Genomic DNA, 15,512 nt, shown 5'->3' with positions numbered 1-15,512 from the left:
CCAGTTCAGCACAGCATATGTCATAACGGAGCTAAAGTAACCATGATAAGCCAACAACAAAACTTCCCTTGATACAGAGCTGGATAGATTTTTATTAGAAAGGTTATTTTTGATAACTTAAATGCCAGCTGAATAATGTGGTTTTCCTAATTGAGACCAGAGTCAAGAAGTACACCCAAGAACTTGACAGATTAATCCTGTGGCAGATCTATTTGAGAGTTTCGAAGTGAAAATTTTAGATGCTGTGTTTTTGAAGCATTAAGGTTTAGTTTGTTTACTACAAACCATTCCCTCATTTTACTCTCTATTTCCTCTTTACTGGCGATTTTCTGTTTTGCCGGGTGATGATGCTGGAGTAGAGTAGTGTCATCAGCAGACAGGATCAACTTATGCTCATGTGCCCGGTCCGTAAAATAAGGCAAGTCATTTACATAAATAAGGAATAAGAGTGGGCCTAGACAGTGCCGGTTTAACCAGGGGTCTTTTGGGTGCTATAGCACCGGGCGGTAAATCTTAGAAGGGCGCCCTTAAGTTTATACCACAAAATTAGCTACTCCCGCTTTTTATTATTAAATAATTAAATTTTAAAACCACAATCGAAAAAAGCGACAACTTATTTCAGAGATTACTATACTTCGCAGAACCCAGACCTATAAAAAATGTAAAAAATAAAAGGTAGGTATTTTATTAACTCCATTGCCTTATTTGCTAACAGACATCTATTATTAAAATCGTAAAGTGGAATATGAATGCGAAATTACGAGTTAAAGCACCGCCACCAACGGTAATGAAAATCGCCAATGCCCAGCCCTAGTTTCCTACTTGTACAGCTCCGCATTACTGCCTATGACAAGCGATAAAATTTAGCCGCCAATTATTTCAAAACAACAATTATTTGGCGGTGCAGTATAAAAAGAATTGGCGGTATAAATTGGTGATGTTAGAAAGTTTAGAATTATAGGTTTACTTTAAAATTACAGTAAGTTTGGTGTTTAGTTTAATCGGTGATATTATTCGGATAAGGATTTTTAAAAGATTAAACGGCAATTAAATACGGTAAGTTATGATTTTAGTTGTTTTTTTTTTTTCTTAATATCAAAAAAAAAACTAGGAAATGGACGGACGAAAGTTATCTGGCTCGTATTGGCGCAAAAGAAAACTGGAAAAACAGCAAAAGGAAAAGAAAGCTTGAGAAAACACTCTTAAACTCACAAGTTTTTTTACACGGGGTAACACAGACGTAGACGAGAGCAGAAGTATATGCGAACCTCAACCTGGACCAAGTACGAGCACTAGCCTTGCAAATGAGATGAATACCCAAGAGACCAGTCTTAAGATGGAGCCACAGGAAAGTCTTTTGCAAAATAATACAGTTGGTGATAGTATTATAGATAAGTATTTTTGGTGATTGCATATTGCTTTTACGCATAATTTCAGTTTTAAAAAAACCTTAAAGACAAAATCCTTTGTAAATATTTTAATTGTATTTGAATGGTATAGAAATGCATTCAAATGTATTTATTTGTAGATGCAAAAACAGACGATTGGACCGAATTTAAGGATCCGGCACTTTGGAAGGATGGTCAAAATTTTGTGCAAATTCTTTTGGATAACTGGACCGAACAACTTCTTGATAAAATTGACTTTTCAATGTCTAAAAGAAAACATGGGGACCAAAATAGGTATGCTACCAAGCAAATTTTTTATAAGAAGCTAGTTAACGGTGAAGTAGTTCGAAGAGATTGGGCAATTTATTCAGAAAGTACTGGAAATGTGTTTTGTTTATATTGTTGTTTATTTAGAAACAAACGAAACCAATTTAAAACCGGATTTTCCTCGTGGAATAAATGCATTGAGAGATTCGACGAACACGAGCGTTCCATTGGTCATCTAGATAGTTTAAATGTTTACACAAGCCGCCAATTAAAGCGAGGAAAAATGAACGATGAGTTGGAAAAACAAATAAGTTGCAAAAAGGATTATTGGGTCGAAGTATTAAGAAAAATTATAAGCGTGATTAAGTTTTTGGCCTCTAGAGAATTGGCATTTAGAGGAACTGATGAACGTTTTGGTGAAAAGCGCAATGGGAATTATTTGGGTTTATTGGAACTATTAGCAGAATATGATCCGTTTTTAAAAGACCATATAAATCGAATGGCAAATTTGGACAAGGGTAAAACGTCATACCTATCCAAGGATATCTGTAATGGAGTCCTCACTATCATGGCGAATCGGGTTATTGAGGAAATTGCTAAACAAATTAAGGCGAATAAATATTTTTCAGTCAGTGTGGACTCAACACCCAATATATCACATCAGGATAAGCTAACAATAATTTTAAAGTATTGCAATAGTAAAGGGCTTCCATTTGAAAGGTTTATAGGATTCTATGATAACATTGGGCATGGGGCACAATAGCTTGAGCAGTGCGTCATGGATATGCTAAAGACATTTAATTTGGACATTCAAAATTGCAGGGGTCAGTCATATCGCACATGTAATCCAAAAGTGTCACTATACGAAAAATGTAAATTTTTCAGGAGAGCAATTTAAAGTTTTCGGCAAAATAGAAAGACAAATAACGGTGATTATATTGATAATAAATGAACGATTTTTTTATCACAGTGAACGATGTTTTGGCTTTAACCATTTTATTAAACAGAAATGGAAAATAAATTCTTTTATTTGTTTATTTTTTAGTTTTTTGATTTATAGTGTCACTTTTCCATTTATTATATGCAATATTTTTAGAATTTGTCAAAATTTTTCAAACCACAAAATTTAAAAAAAAAATAGAAATATGTAGAAAAGCATAATATTATTATATTAAATGAAACATGAAACATTTATTTTTACACACAACTGCTTGAACAAAAAATGATGTAGGTAGGTACTTCTAAAAAATATTTTTTATCTTAACTACTAACTTAACTTAAACCGACCATCTAAATGATTACTTATGCACCGCGAACTTAACCATAGCTTAAAATTTAAACCATCACTGTTATTTTCCATTCAAATTCATACAAAATAGCTGTCGTTTACGTTTAAATTTTAAACTACGGTTAAATTTACACTGTGCCAATAAAAGTTTACATCACTGCTACAGAAATGGCACTAAAGCCAAATTAATGGCTATAAAAACAACTGCAAAAACAAAAAATTAATTCCTAAAACAAAATATTCAAAAACCTGGTAAATACAACATAAACACAACTTTAAATATGGACAGCTTCCATTATGAAAAAACAAAATATTTTCGTTCGGTAAATTAAATATAGTGGGTAATTATCATTACAAAATATTATTATAAAAGGAGTGTACATAGCATTGAAGTATTAAGGAATTTTCAATAAGACTTTTGATGTCTTGTTTTTTTCGATCGAACAATTTTAATCTTTCTGTGTAAAGTTTATTTAATTAAAAACTTTTGCGATTTTGACGTGTTGAACGACGCGCCGAACAACTAATTTGCTTAAAAGTTTGGTCACTGTATGAAGTTTTGTAATATATTTCAATTTGGGTTTGGCTAAACCGTCACTAAACAAAAAATGTCACTATTGCCCGCCACGAGCGTATTAATATTGCGTAAGCCATAATGACACTTGCGCCATCCAGAGGTCTCTAATGTAATTATTCAAGATATTTTGTATAGTGACATTGTTGCCGGTGTGGTTCGGAAGAGTTTTATTGTAAAAAGTACATTTTGCAAATATTTTGTATAGTGACACTTTTGGATTACATGTGCGATATGACAACGCAAGCAATATGAGTGGTCGATTTTCTGGATTGCAAGCGCGTATTAAGGCACATAATGAGTTAGCAATCTATGTTCCGTGTGCCGGACATTCTCTCAATTTAGTTGTTCAAAATGCTGCGGATTGCTGCTTCGAAGCAACATCTTTTTTTATGCTAGTTCAAGCTTTTTATACATTTTTTTCGGCTTCTACACATAGATGGAACTTGTTGTCTAGTACAATAAGAGATTCATCAGGCTCTGAGAAATCGCTCATGTCAAAAAGGGTCAATACAACTCGTTGGTCTTCTCGCTTTGATGCCATAAAAGCGCTACAAAGTAGTTACAATTCAATAAAGACTTGTTTAAATAATATAGCAACAGATGTTAATGAGAAAAATATTGTAAGAGTCGAAGCAAGTTCGTTATGCGAAAAACTTAATTTCTTGGAAAATGGGATAATCTTATCGTTTTGGTTGGATATTTTGCAAAGGTTTAACGATGTTAATAAAACTGTATAAAGAGAGAATTTGGACTTGTGTACAACTTCCCAACTTTTCTCGTCTTTAGTAGAATATTTTGATTTCTTACGTGATCGCTTTGACCATTATGAGAGCTTAGGAATGTTGTTAACAGAAAACGAAAATTATATTAAAAGGCGAAATATCAAACGAAAATTGCAATTAGGAGAAAAAAGTTCCGACGTAAATTTGAGCCAGAGAGATAAAATCCGCACGCAGTGTTTTTTTTTAATAATCGATAATCTAAAATCTGAAATTATTCGTCGGTCAGAAATATATCAAACATGTTCAAATACATTTGAATTTCTTTTTAAGCTAAAATTAATAGAAGATGAAAATATTATCACTGTAGCAACCAAACTTAAGGAAAAATACAGCTCCGATTTAGATGAATATTTTCCTCAAGAATATGTTCATCTAAAAAAACTATTAAATTCTATATCAGAAATTAAATTAGAAACTCCATTAGATTTAGTTCATGCATTATATGCGAATAAACTAATATCTACATTTCCCAATATCAATATTTGTTTACGCATTTTTTTTTCTATAATGGTCACAAATGCAAGCGGTGAACGATCGTTTTCTACTCTAAAGAGAGTTAAAACCTATTTACGAAACTCAATAGTGCAAGAAAATTTAAACTCTTTGGCAATTATTTCAATTAATAAAGATATTCTTGATGAAATAGATACATCTTCTATAATCGAAAAATTTGCGTCACTAAAAGCAAGAAAACAATCGTTTAAGTAATTTATATGCATTATTATATAAGTATATTTATGTGTATGTTTTACTTTTTGTAGAAAGCTTAAGAGTTGAGTTTGTTTTTTTTGGGAGTTTTAGTTGTAAGAGAGTTTATGCTATAGAATCGTTTATTTTTATTTGTATACTGGCGTTGACCTGATGTATTTTTTATTTTGTTTTTTTGTAAAATTTGTCTGAACATTTTTTGAAATAAAAGTTTTTTCAAAAAAAAATTTTTTTTTTGAACAAGTGGGGAGGGGGGGGGCGCTGTATTTTTGTAGCACCGGGCGGCAAACTATCTTAAACCGGCACTGGGCATAGAACGGATCCCTGTGGTACTCCATGATGTAATGGCTGTTTATCAGATACACTAGGATTGTATGATACATATCGGAGTTCGTCATACAGGTATGACCTGACAAAGGCAATGCTCTCTGAATGAAAGTTGTAGTAACAGAGCTTGCTTAATAAAATTTCATAAGATACACAGTCAAAGGCCTTTGTCAGCTCAAAGAATGAAGCATAGGTGTCGAAACACTTTTCCAGGCCCCTTGATGAAAAATCCACCAAACTCTTAATAGCCAATGCAGTTGACCTGCTACTCCTGAAACCAAACTGACCCTGCACAAGGAGATTGTTATTTTCAAAATGTTGGTACATTTGATCCTTCATGAGTGATTCCAGAATCTTTGAGAAAATTGGCAACAGTGATATTGGGCGATAGTTTGACACATCATCAACTGAACCTATCACTTTAGCCACCTTATAGGATGTAGGAAAAATGTTTTCTTTTATGCAGGCATTTAAGAGATTTGTCAATGGATAAATGATAATATTTTTAATTGTTTTAATGAGTTTAACGTTAAAATCAAAATAGTCTTTGCTCTTTTTATTTTTAAGAGAGTTTATTTTATCTCTAACCACATTGAAAGTCACCTCATAAAATTTAAAAGAGTCAGTGGTAAATCTACCAGGAGTTAAAAACTTTGAAAAATTGTTTGTGGGTGTAGGTAATTCTGAAACTATACTTTCTGCAATGTTAATAAAAAAGGTATTAGGTTTGAGCAGTTTGATTTTTTGAAGAAATAGATGTAGCATTTTTTGAACTAATTAAACTCCACATTGCTGCATGCTTGTTTTCCGAGCTCCTAATAAAGTTATCATCCGCTTTTTTGGTTTTGCACAGCTCTCCCCAATAGGACTTTTTATACTTTCTATACTAGAGTTAACTCTTGCTTAGAAACCATAGTAGGGTGCTGCAAATGAATACCATGTAGTGCTCTTAACCTTTCCCTCATGTTTCTAAGATGTTCATTAAACCATGAAGGTTTGTTTTCTTTAGGGCCCGATTTAAGGATTTTAGATTCAATAGGGAAACTTTCCTCCGTAGCATTACCTATTAAACCGGTGAAGGTTTCACATCTGCTCTTTATATCTTGGTTGGTATTGAGAATGGAGTTAAAGTCAATTGATTCAACAGCATTGTAAAAATTGAACAAGCCTTTGTCAGTGATTGGCCTGTAATTCACCCTAACGCCACCCTCTCTCCCAACCTGCCCCAAGTGACTTAAATGTAGACACCATTCCTGTATGGTCCGATAAAGCATCAAGATCAATTGGCTCAGAGGTAAAGCTATTTACGTTAATATTTGTAAAAATATTATCAAGACAGGAACTATGGCTAGTGTTGAACTGTACAGTTTTGTACGAACCATATGAAAGTAGCAGATCCAGAAGGGGGGCTACCCTAAGGTCCGCAGAATCCAGGAAATGCACATTGAAGTCTCCAGTTAAAATGATATTTTTTGAAATGTCAAGTGAATCAAAAACACTGGTCAAAATCTATTGTAATCCCCACTGGGAGACCTGTAAAGAGTAACAAGATAGGTATTGAGAGACTTTAGAAAGACTCCAGAGACCTCACAATGCACCTCCTCAGATAGCCGGGACATTATCAAATTGTTCACTATGACTTTCTGCAGGTTTGAGTAAAACTTCATGATTATGCTATTTAGATAATTTTTTAAATATCATGCATTAGAAGTTAAATTTAAAAAAAAAGTTGTGTTGCATAACTTGGCTATAACTGCTGTAGTCAAAGTCAAATATCTTTTTATTGTTCTGCAACATATAAAATGTTATTATTAAAGCAAAGAGAAGTACAGTACTATGCCGAATACAACAATAGATTCAATATTCTTTGAGTAATTGTAAATCTTATGGATGTCTATATCAGAAAACTGAGAGAGATACAACCAATTACTGGTTCATTTGGTTTTGGTTCAGTATTTATAACCTTATTTAAAAGAGCAAATCTAACTAATATTTTAAGTTTTGCCTTAACGCTCCTAATTCTATTAGCACCTATCAAATCAAAAGTCTCAATTACAGTTGATGTTTACATTTTTTTTTTTCTTTTCTTGTGTAACCCTATTTTGTCATACGCATAAATAAATGATTTGAATCTAATCGCATACCTGGGTCTCCAGTTTTTAATGTGTTCGCCTCTCTTGTACAACCATCCCTCTTTTACTATGCGAGCTCTGTGTCCACTGGAGGACCCCATTTCACCGCTGGCCTCGTTCATCTTTTAAACTAAAAACAAAATCACAATTTCTCACTTTCTGCTAAATAACAACAGATGTGCATCAGTCATTTTTGGATGTAAACAATATGAGTCATTATAATGATCAGATAATTGAAATGTTTGATGATAAGTTGCAATTGGAGGAAAGTAATTAATGGTTTATTGTAGAAAAACACTAATAAATAAATAAACAACTATTGGCTATATGAAGTCACCAAGTAAACAGGGTAAATACCAAATATGTTGTTATAGGAAGCAACTAAATATAGAATGCCAGTGTACATCACAGATTATTGATGTTTAAAATATTATTCATTTACAATTTAAATATTACTATACCAAGTATTTGTTAACATGTTTACTGCATGTGTTTTAATTACATGTTGGTTTTGTGGGAAATAGTCTTGAAACCTATTGGCTATTTACTAACATCTGGCTATAAGGGTATTTATTATCATTAACAATTGGACTTTTAAAGTGTTTTTTGGGGAAATCTTGACTGAAATGCGGCATAGATTAAACTTTTTTTTTGGCATGTACACTCCATTATAACAATTTTGCATTTAAATTAGGTGATTCTTAATGATGCATAACCTCTAGATAACTATAAGGCGTTTTAAGATAAACCCTTAAATTGCAGATTGTACTGTTGACAGAACTTTGTATTGATTAAAAATTTGTACTAAGTTTGTGGTCAGAAGATATACATAAACATTAACAATTTAGAAGTTAACAATTTAACCCGAGAATATGCCGAGCCTTGTGGATGTGTAATTAAAATTTCCAAGGCATGATGAATGCAACTGGAAAATCTACAAATCCATACTCTCTACTAATATTAATATTATTATAATAACTGAAATTAGATAGTTCATGAAAAAAAGGTTCTGCTAGTTTAGAGCTTAGCACCATAATACACATTCTGGTGTAACGTCTAAAATAAAAACAACTTAAAAGCATGCAAATCCCAAGGCATAAAACGCAACCGAATATCATAAATTATATTTACGATTGTAAAACAATCGTTTACGGTGAAATAAACGGAAATTTTCATAAAGGAAATGCTGCGTCTTATTTTGAGCATTTAACGATAAAAAAAAAGTGAGGTTAAGGTCTCCCTACTCGCTACTTTTCTATTATTTTTATAAACCCGACGTTCTAACTGGAAAAAATTACTTGAAAATTAATTATCGAGGTATGTAATATGGTAATTAGCGATTAATAGGGCTCCAGCTTACCTCTAGGGCATAATTTTCGGGAAATCCATTCACAAGAGACAGCCTTACGAACGGGTCGACAAACCACCGTAAATAACTCGCCTTGTGTGTTTACAAGGCCAGGATTGTTTTGACGGGGATATTTTTATGTCGTCTATTTGGATTTTCGCCTAAAAGCTTTCAAAATATGGAAGTAATTTTAAAAAATGTTTTTTTTTTAACATAAATTCCCGATTATTTTGACACATACACGCACACACGTCAAAAGGGCAACTTGTTTTTCTTCATACATCAAAACAAAACACGCCGTTTAGAAAACAACTGGTTGCCTCTCTGTTTATTGCGCCGGTAAGAGAGAGACGAAAGAGTCCAAAGTTCAGTGCCTATAGGATTTTCTGTTTTGCAATACAATGTTTCGGAAATATTTGTTAATATTTTAATACACCAAATCATAAGGCTTTTAGGTTTTTAGCCATGTTCTGGTTGCCCCCCAAATATTTTACGTTTTTTATCACTTAGGTCTGGCTCTAAGGAGCTCCGTTAAATTATATACAATTAAAAAATTAACTAGTTATCACATCAATTTGTTTATCTTTTCCTACTTATATCTATGGAATATAATACATTTAAAAGACCCGCCTAAAATTTATTTGACATTAGGAAAAGTGACAATGAATAGAGCCACAAAAGGTGTTAAGTTAGTCATATTGACAGACTGGTCTTTGGTATGTAGCAGCAGACAAGACAGTTTATATACATTTAATATGACTTAATATATACATTTCTCCTATATATAAATTATGAATACAAAAAAGGCCTTTATGTAGGTGTTTACATTATTGTTGCTATGAGTTAAAGGCCTGTATGTTGCTCTGTAGCAAAACCTCGTTTTTTTTTTTAGAAGAAAAGATCGATTAAATAATTTTTGCTCTACGTAGATGGTCGCTCTCTTTATTTAAAAGTGATTTTCGCTTTACGTAAGCCAGTGGTTGGGTTTACATTTGAATCTGTGAGAGAAATATTTATGTGAGGCGGTGTTAACTTGAAAATTATCATAAATACGAACTTAAAAATTTGTAAAAGTAAAATAGCAAAAATCATATCTTGGTATGCGAAGGATTTTTCAAACTACAAAACGGTAATCTGTTTTATTAAGTAATAAATATATTAAATTTTACCTGCATGCTTACCTGCGTCATTGAACTAAAGCAGATAAAAAGTATAATAGGGCTTAACGAATAAAAGCATTATTTATTTGATTTTCAAAACTAAAAAATGTTTGTTGTAAATCAATGTGAAAGACGAACTTATGTCAGGAACAATGTGCGAAACAAAGAAGAGTATATATATCCAACATGTATAGGGTGACCTACTACACCACATTTTGTTTTACATCTTATAATGTAAAGTGTTAGAGAAAGAGAGCCTTATGTTTATAGCAATGTGTAAGATAAAGAAAGGGAGGGATACGTAGGGAAAAATTATTGGCTAAAATTTAAAAAAAACCCATTTAATCCTTGTTAGCCACGAGTTTATAACAGGCTGCATATACTTTATCAAGATTGTTTGTGATTTTATATTAATTTATAAGATTTTTTCTTGATTTCCTCCTCAGTTTGGCAGCCACGCAGCCAATTTTTCTACCTGAAAGCGGTCATGTGACCTGTTAACTGTCATTAGCCGTCAACCGTTTTTAGTTTGTCGTTTGGTCGAGTGAGTGGCGTCGCCATTTGTGTGAAAGTCGTGCGGATTATTTTAGTTTTAATTTGCAATTTTAGTGCCTCCACAAGTACAATAAGATGAATAACCAGTGAACATTACTTTAATCAGTATTTTTAGGTAAGTTTCCTATAATTTAATCAAGCCTATTTTGCTTAAACTTCGTTATTTTGTTGCACCATACGCCGTCAAAATGAATCCTAGACGTAACGACAGCCGCCTTGTTTGGCTCGCAATTCAATATCGCCTCTTTCAATGAAAATATCCCGTATTCCCTTAATAACAATTTTTGAAATTATTAAGTGTAATTGATTAAAAAACATATGTGCTAATCGCCTTATCAAAACATCAATATCAAAGATGACGCCAGCCGTTAAACGCGGCAACGTCGCCCATAAGCCACTGTGAATAACCTCAAAGAGTCGTTAACACACAAATAAACGGCCCAAGGTTGTCACAGCTTAAAGTGATCCCATATAGTTTAGTCCAATAAAAAAAAATGTATGTTTATTTATTCAGGTACATCTTAAAATTTATATTGTTCAGTATTATTATAAATGTTGTTGTTTATATTTACAAAAGAATTTCCCTAGATGCATATTGGAGGAAGAAGGGTGTACAATGTCTATTATATAATTCAAATTCAAATAGTTTATTGTCCAACAGGAAAATTCCCAATTACAAGACAATCGAAATAATTAAAATTAAAACAGTACAAGTTATAAGCACCTTAAATAAGTAGTACAAAAAAAATAATATAAGATCCAATATAGAGTGATAACAAAATTTAAAACAATAGCATAATTGTAAGAATATAAGACACACTAACCAAATGATAACAATCACAGAAAAATAATCAGGTATCATTCAAATTAAGAGAGGAAGACATCCTTTTTTTAAAAACATATTCAGTGCTGCTAAAGATGTCGACATCTATAGCATTCATCTGATTATACCATGTACAAGCACGGCACAGTGGAGCTTCGCTGGACAGATTTGTTAAGTTAAGAGAGGGATAAAATATATGGTGCCTCCTTTTATTGGCAGGAGGAACAAATAGAGGTAGCCTCTCTAAGAGCTCAGAACAATCAATTTTATTATTGCAAAGTTTATATAAAAATATCTGACTAGAGAGAATAGTATTTTGCTTTCGTGACAAATAGTTAAATCTATTCAGCAGGTACTCCTGTTCCACACCTCTTACTGGATATACTCCATCCAACTTAACAGAAAGTAACTTTAAGAATATGCGCTGTACATACTCCAGTCTGTTAACATGAACATCATAGATGGGGAACCACAACATAGATCCATACATTAATTTAGACTTTACTAATGAATTGTACAATACAGTCAAGCTGGATATATTCTTAAATTGAGAAGTGGACCTTACTATAAACCCGAGGGTTTTTAAGGCTGGGGGGAGGAGGGATTTTAATATATCCAATATTAAACATTTAATAAGGTTTTCACCTAAAAGTTTTTTTCATCTTTTTTAGACTTTTTTCAAAGATCTTTCTAAATTGTTGATTTAAAAATTGGTGTGATTATAGATAATTTAAAAGCATTCATATTGATGGTCTTGCCGGGGGAAACTCAACAAGGGCCTGTATGTGCTCAGAAACCTCTGCAATTGTATCTCTGCTGATATGTTAAGAACAGCATACTTTGCCATTTTTCATTCCCATTTTTCATATGCAAAGCAGGGTTTTTGGCTTGCAGAGAAAGGCGGTAAGAGTGATATCTGGTTTAGGTTACGTGGATGATTACAGAAATATTTATGTTAGTCTTGGTCTCTTGTCTGTGCCTTGTTTGTATGTGCTAGAGCATCTGCTGTATGTTAAACAGTGTCAGAGTCAGTTTCAAGCTCACAGGTGTGTCAGGATGGTCCAGGGTACTGGGCTATTAAGTTCTATAATATATTACCAAATATGGACTAAGGTTTTAGCAATTAAAGATTTGAAGCAAAGGGTGAAGCATTATCTAATAAACAAGGCATTCTATTAAAAAAAAAAATTTAATAAAATATTTCTATTATAAAAAAAAAATTTGTGAGGTTATGTACAACGTAAACATGCCGAATTTTTCCGGGAACGAAAAATGTTGCAAACATTGCAAAAAAAAGGTATCTGCCTCTTTGGATTGCATTAATTGTGGCTCTAATTACCACGGAAGCTGTGCGTTTCAAGCCAAAGTAGCAGACCAAGATAAAATAGTTAATTGTTGTGATGGGTCCCGAAAACGTGAGGCTAACCTACAAAAATACTTAAAAACAGATGAAAATAGTCTTAAAAGTGTCATGGGAGTGTCTTCTGGAATTTATAAACCCCTTAAAGTAGTCTATTCCCTAGTAGGGGGTAGACTACTACTAGGGGCCTATACTAGGCCCCCTAAAGGTAGTCTGTAAAAAGGACCTGCTTTCGTTGTAAAAATAATTAATAGGGATGTATAATATAGAAATGCCAAAGAATTAAGCCTTAAAATTCACTGATCAAAATAATATTTGTGATGAATATAAAACTCATGATGTGATTATTTGTGATACCTTAGATGAATTAGCCATATTTAATGATAATGAAGACCTTAGCATAATTCATGTTAATATAAGAAGTGGGTATAAAAATTGTGATAATTTGTTGGTATTTTTAGAATCAACCGGTAAAACCTTTGACATAATAGCTATGGCCAAAACCCATATCATTTATAACAGTAGCAATTTTAATATTCCTGGCTATTCTATGTTCTGGAATGAAAGTACCCTTAATAAGTTTGATGGTTGTATAACATATGTCAAGCAGCAGCTTTTCCAGAGTTACCAAATTAAACAATCAAATAATCTTAAATGTGCTTACCTGTCTTTGTGTAAAAACAATATTTTTGTTAATATTCTGGAAATTTATAGGTCACCTGCAACAGATGTGAATGATTTTATGGGTAATTTAGGGGACATTTTGAATACTGGCTTTTCCGATAGTAAACAAATATATGTTTTAATGGGAGATATTAATATTAATCTACTTGACACTTCCTCCCCAGTGGTAAATAATTACATAACAATGTTAAACTCTTATGGATTTTTGAGCACCTGTATTGATCAACGCTTCGTGAAATGTAATAGTGCTGTATATAATAATCTAAATTCTGTTATATTAAAACAAGATTTCACTGATCACTACCCCATTTTATTGAATATCAAACATGATGCAATTAGTAAATCGGAAACTCATCGGAATAGGCCAGTGTTTCGGAGGGTCAACTTTACTACTTTGAAACAAAAACTATCTCTTGAAACTTGGGACTCTGTTCTTGAAAATAACAATTCCAACTCTTGTACGGACAAATTCATGAATCTGTTGCAGCAGTATGTGGAGATGTGTTCGACTGGTCATGAGACTAACAAACAATTAAGATTGAAACCATGGATCACAGGTGGACTCTTAACATCTATTCACAGAAGAGACAAACTAAAAAAAATATGTACATTAAATCCAAATAACGCTGAAGCATTAAATACCTACCGACAGTACAGAAATAGTTTATGCGAATTAATTAAAAAATCTAAGTATAATTATTACAAAACAAAAATAAACAAAAAAGTAAAAGACTCAAAAAAAATTTGGAAAATAATAAAAGAAGCCACAAATGATTTCATTATTAAATCTGATATAAAAGCAATTTGTAACGATGATGGCATTGAAATTACTGAAAAGAATTTGATGGCAAATGATTTTAATATATACTTCAGCAATGTTGGTAAAAAGTTAGCAGAAAAAATTCAATTCAATTCAATATATTCAACTTCAATATAACATATTACAATTCTAAGAATATAAAGCACCTAGATACCAGAGTATCTGTATGTGCTATGGTAGAAACAATTTAAAAATTCTAATATATCAATGTTGTTACCCTTAGCAGGCTAGCCGTTATATAAATTAGTTCACAATATTTAACATTTTAAATAAGTTTACCCAAAACTACATAACAAAAATCAAAAACCAAACAATAAAAATGAGAAAAAGAGAAAAAAAAAAAAGATTCATATACTATATACACATATACATTTTAACTACAAAGGTATTATGTAGTATTTTACAGAATTTTCTAGTCTTTGGTACCTAAAACCTATAATATTTGAAACAAAATAAATAATTGAATAAATGTCCATACTGAGATTTTTTTCTTTTTCCCATATGTATTTATGTTGTGATTGCTATCGAGTAAGAAAATAAAAAGTTTGGTGAAAAGCAGAATATTGATACAAGCACATATGATCAATCAACAAAATTTTCTTTTGTTTCCTAATATATAACTTAGGGCATGCTCATTAAACTTTTTGTAGTATTTCTGTTGTTTGACATTTTCTGGGAGAAGGTTATAAAATTTTGGAGGTAAAAATACTCCCGAATGTTGACCAAAATCTTGAATCATATAAGGTAGTACAATTTGCTGGTGTTTATTAGCTCGGGTTTGGTGTCTATGGTTTATTATACTTTGTTTACCATAGAATTTATGAACATAAGAGCAACAGGTTGTTATAAAAAGAGTTTTAAAATCTTGTATTTCAGAATTATACAATTGCTTTGTTGAAAATAACCTAGGTCTCTTTAACATTATCTTTACTATTGAGTTTTGTATTGTTTTAAGATTTTTTAGACTGTTTTCATATGCCCCACCCCAAATCAATATCCCATACCTTAATAGGGGTTCCACGAGAGCTTTATAGATCAACACAATCAGTTTTCTGCACAAAATTTCCCTTAGTAAATAAAATTTATGTAAGAGTGCCTTTATCTTTTTTGTTAAATAATCAATGTGTATATCCCATTTTAGATGTTTGTCTATATGGACTCCCAAATATTTTATAGAGTTTACCTGTGCAATTGGTTCATTAATATTGTTTACAATAATATTTTGAAAGTTTGGTCTATTTAAACTGTTATGGAAAATGCTATATATTTAGATTTTTTTGGATTTAGTGACAA

The 15,512-nt window shown here is 32.0% G+C and overlaps 2 protein-coding genes across 5 annotated transcripts in view; one reads left to right on the top strand and one right to left on the bottom strand.

Annotated features, from left to right (window-relative positions):
* Nucleotides 1-9,100, bottom strand: part of LOC126738155 (RAC serine/threonine-protein kinase) — a 46,158-nt gene extending 37,058 nt beyond the window's left edge. The window contains exons 1-2 of one of the 2 annotated variants that reach the window (XM_050443335.1): nt 8,830-9,100; nt 7,482-7,599 (exon numbers count right to left, since the gene is read on the bottom strand). In XM_050443335.1, coding sequence (XP_050299292.1) covers nt 7,482-7,591 — 110 coding nt within the window. In that variant the 5' untranslated portion in view covers nt 7,592-7,599; nt 8,830-9,100. The remainder of the gene's footprint in view (nt 1-7,481; nt 7,600-8,829) is intronic. The other variant, XM_050443334.1, reaches the window with a different exon arrangement.
* Nucleotides 9,101-9,802: 702 nt separating this feature from the next.
* LOC126738099 (pre-mRNA cleavage complex 2 protein Pcf11) overlaps nt 9,803-15,512 on the top strand; it is a 67,162-nt gene continuing 61,452 nt past the window's right edge. For 2 of the 3 annotated variants that reach the window (XM_050443247.1, XM_050443245.1), the window contains exon 1: nt 10,421-10,647. The gene's annotated coding sequence lies outside the window, so the exon portion shown is untranslated. Of the gene's footprint in view, nt 9,947-10,420; nt 10,648-15,512 lie in introns of those variants that run through there. The other variant, XM_050443246.1, reaches the window with a different exon arrangement.

Source organism: Anthonomus grandis, chromosome 7 (assembly GCF_022605725.1).
Source record: "Anthonomus grandis grandis chromosome 7, icAntGran1.3, whole genome shotgun sequence".
NCBI lineage: Eukaryota > Metazoa > Arthropoda > Insecta > Coleoptera > Curculionidae > Anthonomus > Anthonomus grandis.
The sequence above is the reverse complement of the archived record's forward strand: the minus strand, read 5'-3'. Positions and strand labels throughout refer to the sequence as shown.